At 40.4% G+C, this 15000-nt stretch overlaps 1 protein-coding gene across 1 annotated transcript in view; it reads right to left on the bottom strand.

Moving 5' to 3' along the window:
• magi2b (membrane associated guanylate kinase, WW and PDZ domain containing 2b) overlaps window positions 1–15000 on the bottom strand; it is a gene marked incomplete at both ends in the record, with an annotated part of 91941 nt that overhangs the window by 35160 nt on the left and 41781 nt on the right. The window contains 6 exons of the mRNA XM_080842082.1: window positions 1–30; window positions 614–671; window positions 9659–9738; window positions 10669–10906; window positions 11291–11506; window positions 13167–13286. The exon at window positions 1–30 is cut by the window's left edge and continues 92 nt beyond it. Coding sequence (XP_080698208.1) covers window positions 1–30; window positions 614–671; window positions 9659–9738; window positions 10669–10906; window positions 11291–11506; window positions 13167–13286 — 742 coding nt within the window. The remainder of the gene's footprint in view (window positions 31–613; window positions 672–9658; window positions 9739–10668; window positions 10907–11290; window positions 11507–13166; window positions 13287–15000) is intronic.

The following is a 15000-nucleotide window of genomic DNA, read 5'->3' on the forward strand; positions in this document are numbered from 1 at the left end:
TTCTCAAACTGGGTCCTTCTGTTAATGTGGCTGCAGGGGTTGAGGGAGGAAGAGACACTCATTACCAGGCAGACCTCTGGAGCTCACCTCTGGGAGGCCCACATACAGAAACCTCATCATGTGCTGGTTTGGATGGGATTTTGAAATAGCAACATGGTAGCAAGACCCTAAGATTCAAATTCACTTTCAGGATTATGAACAGTTTTTGTTGTTCACACACTTAGTATCTAATGCCCAAGCTACCAACACATGGGAACAAATAGCTTACTTGACAGCACTTCATATTATGTGTCAGAACTGTTGTTTTTCTGATATATATGATTGTAGAGCCCTAATCTGTATAAGATAAGATACAGTGTAAGATACAGTTAGATATAGTTTTGGTCTGATCTTGAGCTAAACTACTGTACACACATACTATTGTTACGTACATTAGCTACATATAAACTCAACATCTGAACAAGCAATACAGCAGACAACCTATGACTGCACTCATAACATCAAACACACACACATGCTCACCAGACATGGTAGCAAGCTTAAAGTGAGAGGTTCAAGACTGTCTGTCAAATACACAAACACAACTAAAAACCACATTAGTCACACAACTTACTCCACATAGTAACTGCCATATATAGGGTCATCAATCTTCTCCCAGCCATAAGGAAGCTCTGATACAACAAAAACATACAGTGAGACAATATTCAGCATAACTAATGCCAATAGAAGCAGTCTACATATATAACTGTAGAGCATTCTAGTCTAGAGGCTACATCTGTATATTATACCATACCTCAAATGTCTGTTCTAATACATTTCTACAGAGAGCAACACTATGAGCCTAAATGTAAATAATAATGATAGAGAGAGGATATGGCAGCAGCATTGTCAGCACAACACAAGATAGGAGTGATACTAAGAGCTCAACTCAATGCACAACACTGACTGAGGGCAGAGGACAGCCTGGAAACAGCTGCTTCTCAATAAACATACATTAGAACCATTTATCACACACAGCATTTGTTATCTTTCATTCATTCAAACCATTCGTACAAGACAATTAGTATATACGAATGCTGCTAATGACCAAAAGAGAAAGTTATTTTTTATTAACAAATGGGTGGTAACATGAGGTATGTGACATAAATATATGCATTTCTATGACACATCAAGATGGCAACACAGAAATCCTTTCAAATATATATTCAGAACATATGTAATAAGGATAGTCATTGTAACTTCAAGTCAGCAAGTCATAGGTTGCTACGCAACACCGGAAACGTTCCAGGTCTATTTGCGTGAAGAACAATTTTTTTTTCATCAGAAGTCATGTAACGGCGATGAAATCATTAAAAAGAAGTATTTTGGAGGAATGTCTTGTATCGCTTTGACAAGTAACCGTATAATAAGCTGGATAATGTAAAGTCTGGCGGTCAGTATCCTGAAATAATTCAGGGCGAAACAAGACTGGCTGTGCATCGGGGTTCTGTTCATCCGGTCAGGATTTATTTTCCTATACTGACCAGCGGACTATACATTATACCTCATATTATTATTGAGTGTATTTAAAAACCCTACCCAAAATCCTACCTTCATGGAATGTTAAGACCTAAATCAGGGTTGTTGTTGGGATATGTCAGCAATCACCGTGCATTCCCCTAGACAACAAAGTTAGCTGGCTTGTTTAGTTACCCATAATATCACCAAGGCCAACCTTCATTGGTAAAAACTAGCATATCTATATATACATATATATTAAATACTGTGAATAAACTGCATTAAATAGTAGATCATTGCTTCTTGCCCTGTGTATTCATTTGTCTTATGCCAATCACCTCTAACAGCCCTATGGTACCACAACATAGCTATCAAAAGGCCCCCTACTGTAAGTCAGCCATCTGGATGCACTGCCCTGAGGTCCACAGCTACTCACAGTCTGTTTTTCTGTTTTGTTTTGCTAATGTGACTAAATGCATCTCAATCTGAACATCATCTCATGACAGTCACTGTTACAGGCAATGCTGGCAAAGCATCTAAAATAAAAGCCAGGACAAATAAAGTTAGTGTGCAAGCCTAGCGAGCGAGGGTGTGAAGGAGAAGGACACATGGGAGACAGTGGGAAGAAGTGGAGCACCAACGCAAGACAGCCCCAAATATAGGAGAAAGTAGGACAAAAGACAGGAAACCCAATGATAGGATGATAAGTGAGGAGAGGCTGGTGTCGCTGGTGTCTCTGGTCTCTCTCTGTGTGTGTGTGTGTGTGTGTGTGTGTGTGTGTGTGTGTGTGTGTTTCACACCCTCAGGCATCTACTTACTGGCGGCTATCAATAATGCAGAAACCAACCAACAAAGAACCAGAAATCTCACTATACTAGGCTTTGTAACCACATACAGACAATTCCCCCTATGCTCACTTCTATAGTAGGCTTCCCAAACAGCAGGCTTCCCTAAATAAATAACTAGACATGAATGTTGGGGATTCCTAATAATGTGTGTCGGCCAGTGGACCTCAATCTGAGTCCATCTTATTAAGAGTGCACTGGTGATCTCAGTCTCATTTGCAAAACAGAGAAAAATTGCTCTATAAGAACACAGTATTCATAGTCTTTACATTTCATATACAAAGGGCATTAAATATAGGTGGGATTTTGCTAATTTAGGCCAATCATGTTTACTGATAGCTTTAGCCATTATAGAGATCTAATGTTTCCTATTTCACTCTACCTGAGGTGCAGTCTAAAGTGAATACTTTTTCAGAGTTTCAGTGCTTGCTCTTTACTTGGCAGGTAATTGAAAAGATGTGAGATATAGAACTTGTAGGCTAATTGAAAAGCAGTAGGTATTGGACTAGAGGCTGGTACAATAATGAGATTGGAGTTTGACCAACTGTTAGTAAGCTAACAACATTGGCTTTTTGATTCATTTCACATGAAATAACACAGTTGAGTTAATGGCTATTTATTGAACTGCTGCTTATAAGGTCACCAGATGATGATCTGTATTTATAATCAGCATTCCAGAGCTATGCTTAACCTACTTCTAGAACGTCCACAATTTTGGATACACAATTACGTTTACTGAGCTGTTTAAGGAGTTACTTTTCAAAGAACAATTTAGGAAAAACATTCCAGGGATGTTTACTCACAGAAAAGGCAAAGCTGAAAGCCTAATACAATCAGTAGAATGACCCAATTGTAGTGGCATTCAATGATAAATATAAAACTTTTTTTTTTTTTAGATTAACGTTCTTTTTGCCCTCCCAAACTGTGTAGTAGGCTAACTTTACGTTTGAGTAAATGGTGAGCGCGATACGGCGAAATGGATGATAAAAAGCTTCTGAATAGAAAGTATACCTTTAAAAGTTGTGTTGTGCAAAAGAAGCGAGCTTCACTGTGGTCTGATAATGTCAACAGGCAGCTGGCTGAAAGCACAGAAGAAGTAGGCTTACCTTTTATTGGTAACCTAACTGGTACGGTTCATTGTTTTTGAAATAAGAGGCCTGACTTCTATGTTCACAGCAAACTTGAAAAAAAGAAAATATTAAGCCATGGTTTAACTGCACTATAGGCTGAGTCCTTGTTTATCTGAAATGTGCACTTTATAATTTTATTTTGTACCACCCTGTTTGGCAATGTTGTTTTTCAATATAATAAAACATTGCATAAAGCAAGCCAATCCACTTTTCCATGTTGATAAGAGCATTAAAATAAAATAAAAATGATGGAAAAAAATAATTGAAGGGACATTTAAAATAGATAAATATTTGCAATTAATCGGGATTAATTTTGAATTAACTATGACAAAAATGCGATTAATCAGGATTAAATATTTTAATCGTTTGACAGCACTAATAAATATATATTATGTCACTATAATATATATTCTCTCCTATATCTTGCAGTGAAAAATAGGCAATATGATGCATTCAGAGAATTGTCTGAAGCAAGTTTGAAAGTATATACCAGGATGGTGAGGGTAAATTCAATTGATCTCTTGGCACATATCAAGTGCATGTGTTGATGGCTAGGGTACTGGTGAAGCAGCTGTGATGTCTGAATGTGACTATCACACACACACACACACACACACACACACACACACACACACACACACACACACACACCCACAGACACATTTAACCACACACATACATGTACTTACACACATCCATAATTATTCTATATTGTTGGGCTGCAAACAAGGGGCATATTTTCTAGCCCAAATTCCAATCTCATTCTAAATGAAGATTGCAAAACCATCAAGGCTAAGCAGTTTCTTGGGTAAAGCACAGGGCAGACTGGCAGACCATCTTCCACCTTAAATACAAGCCTTTTTACATCAGGCTACCTTAAATAATTGGTCCTCCTATTCCAGTTTCTATGGCAACCACAGAAGAAGTCTCTTTTTTTCCTCTGCTGAGGTCTCATTTGTCTTCCCCTCTGTGTGTCTAGATGTGTTTATTAGCGCATGCGTGTCAACATATTAGTCTGTGTTTTCAAGTTTCTCTGAGGGTCTCTCTGGGTTTACTTTATATGTGTCTGCATGTTTGTACGCATGTGTATGTGTGTGCTTCAGTGTGTTCATGATCCATGTTTGTGCATGCCTGGGCTTTTGGTTAATGAAGTGCTCTGAGGGTGCCTGTGCTAGATGACTCACTGGTCCTGATGAGTGCAACCCCACAGCAGTGTTCCTGTGGTGTCACTGGTAAAGACCAACACCATGGACATGGCTTTGATCTTTTTTTACCACATACTGGTAAAACGGATGCCTCACCTGTGCTGGCAGTAATTTCGGATAAAGATGTCTCGAATGAATAAATGTTAACATGCCACTGGACACAAATGACCTTTGTATAATGATGTATAACAGGGGTCTTCAACAGGGGGTCTGCGAAATCTTTGGTTGAAATTAGTTTTTTCCCACAAATTTAAATGTCTTCCGAATCAGAATTGTATTTATTCCCTTTAAATTTGACATTAACATAAATCCAACATTTTGTAGCGAACGTATAAATTGATCGAGAAGACGTTATCTTTCAGTCCAATTGACACATTCAGCTACCCACAGGAGCTCTCTCAAGCTGGGCACCGGTTCACTCACAGCACCTTTCATGAAAAACGACAGCACAGGCACTAACCAATCAGATCGCGTTTCTGCTCAAGTCTAAAGAGCGCGAAGATCAAAAATAAAAGATGGCGGACCAAACTCCATAGCTGGTCTTGTTTGTACCTATAAATTGTTAGTTTGACATTTTTTTGCTTAGATTAAAAAAAATAAATAAAGAGAAATAGACACTGTACAAGGTCAAAAAATGTTAATTGTAACTGAAAAATAAGTCTGAGAGGATTTGCGAGGTGTATGAGCCCCCTAGCTAATGTAAGCATTTTATGCAATTTATAAAGTAGGGGGTCCCTGCTCATCTCGCCATCAGTTTGGGGGTTCGTGGCCTGAAAAACGTTGAAGACCCCTGGTGTATTCAATACTAAGCTATTCCAATAATACAATATCTTCTTTTCAATAACTCCTGACTGACACGATCCAACGGATGACAGAGGAGGAGTCTGGCGCATGGAGTTGTGTTGACAACATAGATGTTATAGTGAGATTGACAGGTCAGCAAACCAATCACACCGCTAGCAAGTTGTTAAGATTGTATGTAGTAGCATGCTTACATTAGCATTTTTATATTAAAAAAGGGCTCATACCATGTTGCCTGTAATGCCAGAAATCAATGTGGCTGAGCCAGACATGCAGCAGGTCAATACGGCTCTGTGTCAGATTCAGAGGTCACGAATTAAGAGAGGGTTTGGGAAAAACACAGTTTGGAAGTCAGATTTTAAGTGAAGGAGCCTACTGCATGCCAAAAGAGGGCAATACACTGAGGCTACTGGCAGGGAAGACTATAAATGACATGCACACGCACACACACACACACACACACACACACACACACACACACACACACACACACACACACACACACACACACACACACACACACACACACACACACACACACACACACACACACACACACACACACACACACACACACACACACACACACACACACACACACACACACACACACACAATTAATTGTGTCATCCTTATCCAATATAGTAGAGGGCAAACATGGTTTATTTGCATCTGTCAGCAAATGTTGTAAAACACATATTGATTTTGCTGGTCATGTTTCATGTGTCACAGCTTAACCAAAAGGATTCGAATAGGCAAACATGAAGCGAACCAAGCACTGCTCATCAGAAATATCTAAGAAATACAAATGTAAGGTCACAGAATGTCGAGGGTACACACAGACTCACACAAACACTCATGGGTACACACAGACTCATACAAACACTCAAATGATTTCAGACGTTTTTGCAGGCTATATTTTGCAGGCTATATTCCAGGGGCCGTATTCACAAAGAATCTTAGGGCTAAAATTAGCTCAAGTGGCGAATTTAGGAGAAACTCCTAAAAAGAATGGGCGTGTCAGTCTTAAATTTAGGACTCCTATTTTTTTTTACTAAGAGCAATTCACAAAGTATTTTATCCCTTAAAGTAGCACCTAAGTCTAAGACAGCTTAAAACTCCTCATGAGGACTCCTAAGTCACTAAGACTTATTCACAAAAAATCGTAAGATGGCTGCAGCCGACTTGGAATTGATAAAAGACATTGCTTAAACCGTGAAGGTATTAATATTGTCGTAGAATTAGCGCGGGATGCAATGACGCCTTTAAACAACGATGTGTCCCGAAGTGAAATGTTTGGAAACATAAAGATAGCCTATTTGGCTTCGCGGAAAACGCAAATGACGACACTGGGAATCATCAGTCAGCCGTTTAATTCATCAAACTATCAACGCACTGTAGACCCCACATCATCCAACAGTTTATCCAGTTGCCTTTGGACAATCGCCAATTACACAAGATCAAAATAAATTCCATGGCGATCGCAGGAATGTCCAGTGACGGGACACACATTACAATAATTGCCCCATCAAAAGATGAGGACGTTTTCGTCCACCGTGGCCTGGATGTACCGATGACTCGTGCATTTCAACGGAGAGCGGTCTGCAGCAGGTTTTTGAGAACTTACCAGCTGGATGCCGCTGGGGTGACAGTGGCTATTGGTCCTGGGACCAGTAGGCTTTCGCTTAGGCTACGTTTCACGTTCGTTTCGCTTGAAGGGCCGTATGTGCTGATATTTGAAGTGGTCAAGGGCTGAAAATATAATAGCCTAACAGTTTGCTGGGTGCTTTAATTATTACTGCCTTGATTACATGCAATTGCCATATTTTATATTGATCGCTTTCTTTTTCTCTTAACGTGCAAAGTGTCATTCCCGTTGGATGCACAAACTTGTCATCATGCGTGTGCATTCTGCTAACTGCACTGTCCATAACTATTTAATATGACTTAATTTGAAGCCTAGCTTATTCTCTTATTTTCAGTTGATATAGTGGGATTGTTAGAGGGACGTCACAAATGAGTTTTTAATGAGAGAGCCTGTTAACAACCAATCACCGTCCTCACCCCTTCTAAACTCGCGCATGAGAATCGACGTCATCCATAGCAACGGTGCTTTTATCTTAAGCTTAGGAGTTTGTATTATCCTTAGTATGAGTAGGTCTCAGAGGCGTTGTGAATCACTTTTAAGAAATTACTCCTACGTAAAATGTTTTAGCGCGAGTTAGGAGCACTCTTAGTGGTAAGATAAAAAGCTTTGTGAATACGGCCCCAGATCATTAGTGTCTTCCTAAACTGACTAGTCATGGCCAGACTACTAGGTCAGAGCATCCTGAACCCTCCAGTACCACAGGCAAACAATGGCAACACAGAAATTGGGTCCTTGGTGCAATAGAAGGTCACCTGGTCCAATGAGTCTTCTTTTCTTTTACCTCAACCAGGTCAGTTACCAGGTGACACAGGTCAGTGGAGGGAGGGTGATGCTCTGCTGGGAAACCATGGGTCCAGCATTCTGTCTTGGTGCCAGATACCACTGGGCCTCTTCAGAGGACTTATAGAGCACTGTTTCTCATCTAGCAGGTCGTGGAATCATTCTGAATGAGTCACATGGTGTGTATCTGTTCCTTCAGAACTTCAATGACTTTTGTAGAAAAATATATGAGCAGTAGCTTTTATTTTGAAATTGGACATTTTCTCATGCCTCAATCACAAAGGGAAAGGGACCCTCGTAAAGAGACAGAGAAAGTTCTGCGTGAGTGGCAGGTGCATAGCCTACTACTGTCCATGAGCCCAAAGAGTCGGCTGGAGTAGTTCTGTAACATGAGCGTGGAGAGCTTCAACTTACTAGATGTCTACAGAAATGCCACTGATGGGCAGCTTCATCATTCCGTTAAAAAATAATTAAGCCAATCACTGTAGTTGTATTGCTGGTTATCGTATTTTCTTGTCATTTGCAATTAGCATGTGACTGAGATTAGCTATGTTATATGCAGTTTTGTGTGTGGGAAAGAAATCAACAAGCTAATTTTATGAGAAATAAAAAGTGAAGTCTAATTCATTAAGTTGGGCAAACCGTGAAGCAGATAGTCCCCAGACTAGACTGTGTGTCTAAATCTATTTAAATCTATTTCAAATCTTTCTGATGTCCGCCTTACAGGCTAATGGGCTATGTATGCAGGGATAAAAGTAGGCCCTGTGTTTGTGTTTGTTTATATTTTTTGTTTATGTTATGGTTTCAATTCTATACAATTTGTGTCGCAACTTAATGACCACAGGTAATTGTGGGTCCCAAGGCCAGACCTGTTGAGAGCCACTGTTATAGAGGATGCACACCTGATAGGCAGGTGTCGTGATGTCATGGCTAATCTGTGTAATGGTGTATGCTTTCGTAAAATAAGTAATAAGGTTGAGCCCACCTTACTTTTTTTTTATTCCTATGAGAGTTTTTGTAAACTCTTAATGATAACAACCTGTCTTATGTGATATAGAACACCAGACATTTTGTTTCCCAAATGTTCAGTTGACCAGGATGCACAGATGGATCTTTGACCTGGCTCATCAACAAAAAGATAGTCAGAGTCAAGCCTGAACATCCATAGGCTCAGCAGTAAACCAGCTATGAACGCAGTGAAGAAGCTTCGATCTCTGCTTTTTATTAACTAATTGCCGTGATATTTTGGTCTCTATTCAAAACCTCACAATGTGATTTCACAACATAGTTTATTCAGTGGTGGTGTGAATGTGCCATGACCACTTTCATAGAAAGATACCGTCACCGTGTCATTATTTTTGTAACCGATTTTAAGCACCTTCTTGTGCCGTGCATCACAATGCTCTCTCATGCTAGGATGTAGAAATTACATCAATTACTGACACTACTATTATATCATTCATTAGCTAGTCATAATTTCATAATATGATAATCATGTGCCCTGCAAGTGGTTTGCAACAATTAGCTCATTTGTCACAAAATGATATCATCTACAGTAAAACTCACATGAAGGCTGATAAAAACAAGGAGCCAAAGGACCACCTGGGGATATTTGGAGTCACAAGAGCTTGTGTAGTGTTTGTTCCAGCCATGATGCCTCCAGAGTGACAAAATCTAACTGATGGCTTTAGAAGGCAAACACTGCACTCCTGCAACAGTGAACACAGCACTTTAAAGCACAGACACACTCACCGTGCTCGTCGCATTCCTCTGGTGGCTTGGCCTTCTTAGCAAGCCGAGGATCCAGCCACGACGTAGTTTTGGTGTTGTGACTAAAAGGGAATAGATAAAGAAGTTATAGCCTGAAGCTTCTCTCGGCATCTCTTAGCTACCCGTGAAGAGCAAATGGAGTGTGTACATTGAAGCAGATCAGGGTGAAAGACTGCAGGCTATAAAATGGCAGTCCATGCTTCTTCACAAGGCTCCTGACTTTTTAAAGAGACTCTTTTTTCCTGCCTCCGCATCCACTCTCCCAATCTGTCATTTTCTCAGGTTATAAGACATATTTTGTTAAATAAATTAGATATGTTCAGGGAGGTGATTCATTCACTCAAACTACATTAGCACTCTGTAACAGCTTTATCTGGAGACTTTGTGGTGATGACTTTCCTCTCATGGGAGACCAGCGAATATAGCCAGACACTGGCAACCATGGAGTAGAGCTGGCACTACAGTTCATCATGTTTCTATATTTAACAGTGTCTCTTCATGCTTACATTATTACACCACATAACATTATCAGAGCGGCATGAAATAGGTCACATAAAACGTACAGAATACAGGGCAACCAAACCCATCCAGCAGAAGAGTTAAACCAACACTATGCAACATTTTGCACTTTTTGAGGTATGTTTTTTTAAGAGCAACTACTTTTAGTATCATCTTCAAATACATTTTCATGGAATATTGTGATGGGAGGGACAGATAAACACACCTGTCGTTCCCACTAGTCATCTATGCTATGAGCTATGTAAAAATGTAAGAAAAGCCTTCACACCCCGGCATCCCCAACACTATCGCCAAAAGACCCCAGTTAGCATGTTAGCAAGGTTTCTTCAGTGCCAACTGTGCTGTTGGTGATGTCTGCAAAGTGACTACATGCTTTATAGGTAAGTAGCACATTTGTTTTAGACCAAATATCTAAAGTGCTTCTTTATAAAGTGAGAACAGCCATGCCAGACCAGCAATGCCAGACCACTTACTCTATGAAGTAGACCTCCCCCTTCTCTGTGTAGGCCATCTCCCAGTTGTCAGGCAGTGGACCCAACTCGTCATTGTCCTGCGAGTCAGCGGGAGATTTGGGGGCCTCCCCCTCCTCCTCCCCCTCCTCCTCCTCCTCGGGGGCCTCTGTGGTGGGTAGGGTGGGTGTCTCGGGCGGGCAGGACTGGGGGGGCACATCGTCTGAGGCGTCTGTGCTCTTGTCCTCATGCTCGCTCGACTCTGTGGGCAGAGCGGGCAAAATGATGAGTCATGACTGACCTTCCAACTGCAGGGCCACTGTGCCCTCGGAACAGGGTTCAGAAAGGCAGACAAAGAGCTTCAGCAGAGGAGCGGGAGAGAAGGGAGGAGCGGGACATCCACACACAGAAACACAGCAGTCCATGGAAGTAATTAGGCTATTCTGCTTGCTATGCATGTAATGTTTGCCATGAAAAATCGAAACGTTCATTAGACTATAAACTAGTCCCCACTGAATGAATCACCAATGTACTGTGTTCACATGCTTCAGGCACCCATGATTTGAGGATTACTTATTGAAACGTTGAATGTTTTGTCATCAATGGCAGCAAACAGGGTCTATCTCTAAGGAGGTTCTCAGCTCACCTGGTGTGATGGCGATGCCGTTGCCATTGACGACGGGGCTCTCCTCCTCCTCCTCCTCGGGCGGCTCGATGCTCTCCTTCTCCATGTTGCTGACGGACTTGTTCCTCTTCCTCTTCCCCTCGGCACTGGGTCGGGCTCCAGGCAGGATCTGGTCCGTCACATTAAAGAGCATGGGAGAGGGCTCGGCCGGGGGCTTGGGGGTGCCATAGAGGTTCTCTGCAACCAAACAAGTGTCCATGAGTGTTCAGCTGGCTTACTTTGGAGTTGAGCTCTTAAGTTCAGTGTCTTTAAATGAACTCTCCTACGCTTATTCTACTCCCCAGTTATGCCAAACCAGCTCTTGGGATTTCCATTGCTTTCGATTTATTTTGTGTGCCTAGAAAGTAAATGAGCCTGAAACAGTGCATAGAGATCTATGGAGAGCCTGGTTTCCGAACGAGATGACCCAAAATCAGAGACAGAGCTGGGTGTGACAAAAAAAAACGCAGGATATTTGATTTTTTTTAAAAGAGGAAAAAATAAACAGAAATTAATTCACCCCTAACAGTGGATTGAATGGCTAAGCACAGTTTCACTCCCACAAAAAAGACACAGCATTTAGTGGCTTCAGGTAAGTCATCATGGACAGACAAACTGCAACGCTCAGCACTACCTACGTTACTCCTTCCCACAAACATTCTGTTTCACACTATTCATGCCGATTTCCATACATTTTGCATGGACACATGCTTGTAGTCAAACCGGGAACCTCACCTATTCTGATGCATCCTGTCCTGATTCATAATTATATTTTAAATAAACAAATAAATGCCTTGAAACAAAACAATGTGACCTTGATATACTAGGATACCAAACTTGCATATTGTGTTGAGTTTAAATAGGCATTGACAAAATGTGTAACTGGGTGAAGCTTACTGGTTCAAATGGTGTATTTACACATATGAGTGGTCTGAGGGTACATGTCAGACAATGTGTATAAAGTAGGAAAGAAATAAAACACAAACATAATATGAAATTCAACATGTTAGGTGAGAATTCACTCTCAAGTTATCTCAGGACTCCGGAGCTGAAGATCTGTACATCAACAAGAACAATTGCAATCGGGCTCACTCACAGCACAAGGATGAAAGTGAAGCTATTTCACAAACATCGCACAGGGTTTATATACTTAATATTTAACTAATGCTGATGATATAAATGTTTAACATCTCAGTCGTTCTAGGTCCATGACTGAGCTTCTTGTCTTGCAAGGATGTCTGTTCTTCCCATGGTCAAGAGCACATTTCAAACCCTGTTACCAATGAGCTCATCCAAACATGTTGTTGCACATATGCAGACTAAGTGGTGCCTAATAATCTAAGTAACACACAGAAACACAGGAACACAGAAAAGCCATGTTCCTGTTATAAGCACATGATTCATATATGGTCATTATTAATACAAGGCACTTGATTATTAAGTCATTAACAGTGATGGTAATTATCTCCATCACAACACGGAAGCTTTCATATTTTTTTTCTAAGTATGAGCTGAAACACTATGAGCCAGTTCTACTAATACTCTGCCATGACACAAATTTCTTGGTCTTTGCGTTTCAGTTTTATTAAAGCACCTGTTTATTAATGTACTTGTCCTTATAAAAACCAAAGTTAAAGGTGGAGAACTACTACATGAGATTTATGAAACTTTATGGAAGATCACGTCTTGTTGGAAATAAATAAAATATTGTAACTATGAATGAATGTAATGAATGTAACTATGATTGAGTTCATCTGCATGAGGATGGTTCAGATAGATACACTAGTAAACCGGCCACCCCTAAAGAAATATCTATAGCATATGGGTTTGTGAAAAGACGGTGCAAAAATATGCTCACCTTCATATGTTCCACTTTCAAGCAAAGCTCCACTTTTCTCCAATTCCATAAACCGGTCAACACTTACGAAGTTGTAGTCCAACCCTGGAACTTCTCCCTCCTTGGGCTGTCTTGTAGTACCTGGAAAAAGAAAGAATCAAGAGTTCATCCTTCCACCCACCATACAGAACTGATAGTGTCTTAGAATAGTTAGTTAAAATGAGTTCACAATCATGACACCCCAACAAACAAGAAATGTTTAAATGCCTGAAAAAGTCATTCAAGAATGCAGTACGATACAATATGACTCAGGCTCTGATCATCTTTATTAGTATTTCTACAGATGGGCATGAATTATTTGTACTGTGTCCTACAACAATGCCATCTCATGAACTGTAGCATTCAGGATCTCATATTCTCAGACAGCTAGTTGCTATATGACCAGTGGCTGGTTAAACAAAAGAAACTCAAACTCATCTGGATTTTGGAACAGATGTTCTCTTCTCAAAATAGATACCATGTCCTCATGCCAGGCATTATGACCTGATGAGAACATTTGCTCTTTTCATGAAAATGAAAAAAAATATTTCTGTATTTATTTACATCAAATTATTTTTATGAGTTCAAAAGCTCAACCACATGGCAAAGTGCAATGCATCATTAGTACAAATAGCCAATCTGCGTCATTTCATTGATGGATGAGACAGGACAGGGGTGAGTGAGGTCACATATTTAGCGAGGAGGGTGGTGACATTGTAATATATTCATATTCACATTAACCTTTCCTCTGTATACAACATAATTTCATCCTGGTGAGATTGATTCTGCCAGGACTGCTGTAATCTAATGCAAGCCAGATAAATGAGAGGCGCACTAGTGAGAGGGAGGCCTTCCACATTTGACTAGGGTGTGTTTGTGCCCATCTCCAGCTCTGGGAGACATGCATGGGTACTAAATCAGGTTTGGGTTTTCACTCCATGAACGACACGCATGGAGACTGAATCAGGTTTGGGTTTTCACTCCATGAACGACACGCATGGAGACTGAATCAGGTTTGGGTTTTCACTCCATGAACGACACGCATGGAGACTGAATCAGGTTTGTTGTTTCAATTAGTGCTGTGGTAATGGAATTCCATTTGAATACATTTAGGATTTTATTTGAAACAAAGCACACAAACAGGAGAAATAATGCATAATGAACTGCTTAATGGAGCCAACTGCATGTTTCTGTGGAATGTGCATTAGCTGCTTGGTTCAGACTGTTGTTTTTAACATGAATTGAAATCATCATTAAATACAGGCCCAAATGTGCATTAATGACGAGGTACAGACTGCATCCTGATGAGCTTGCTGTGTGCAGCTGCAATCAGCTTGAAATAAATGTCCAATCGGTCAAGGTATGGGAATAACAACAGATCAGATTCTAAGCATACGGCAAAGTTGAAAAAGTGCCACAGAATGGTGAACAAAAAGCAATACCTCTCATATTATAGACACAATGTTGTATTAGCTTAATGTACTCACTTAGAAGGAAATGAAAAAAAAATGATTTCAATAAGGATTTGGGAATTTTGTGCAACACCCTACACTTTTTCATAAAATAAATGTGCTGTGCTGAGCACATTCACAAAACACTGTCATTGAAAAAGTCATGATAACCTCAAGAGAAGTAACACACTCTGGTCTTGGTGCCAACTGAGTGGCTGAATAATTCACAGGCCAATCTTAGGGTCAGGATGACATGTAGGCTATGTGTATGTGCTCTATGTCATCTCTTTAAAAACCTTTGGAAAGGCTCCTAAAATTATAAGCAGAGAACATTCCGGATCAGGTGCTTGTCTCCTGTTGCAAAG

This window comes from Sprattus sprattus (genome assembly GCF_963457725.1).
Source record: "Sprattus sprattus genome assembly, chromosome: 7".
Lineage (NCBI taxonomy): Eukaryota > Metazoa > Chordata > Actinopteri > Clupeiformes > Clupeidae > Sprattus > Sprattus sprattus.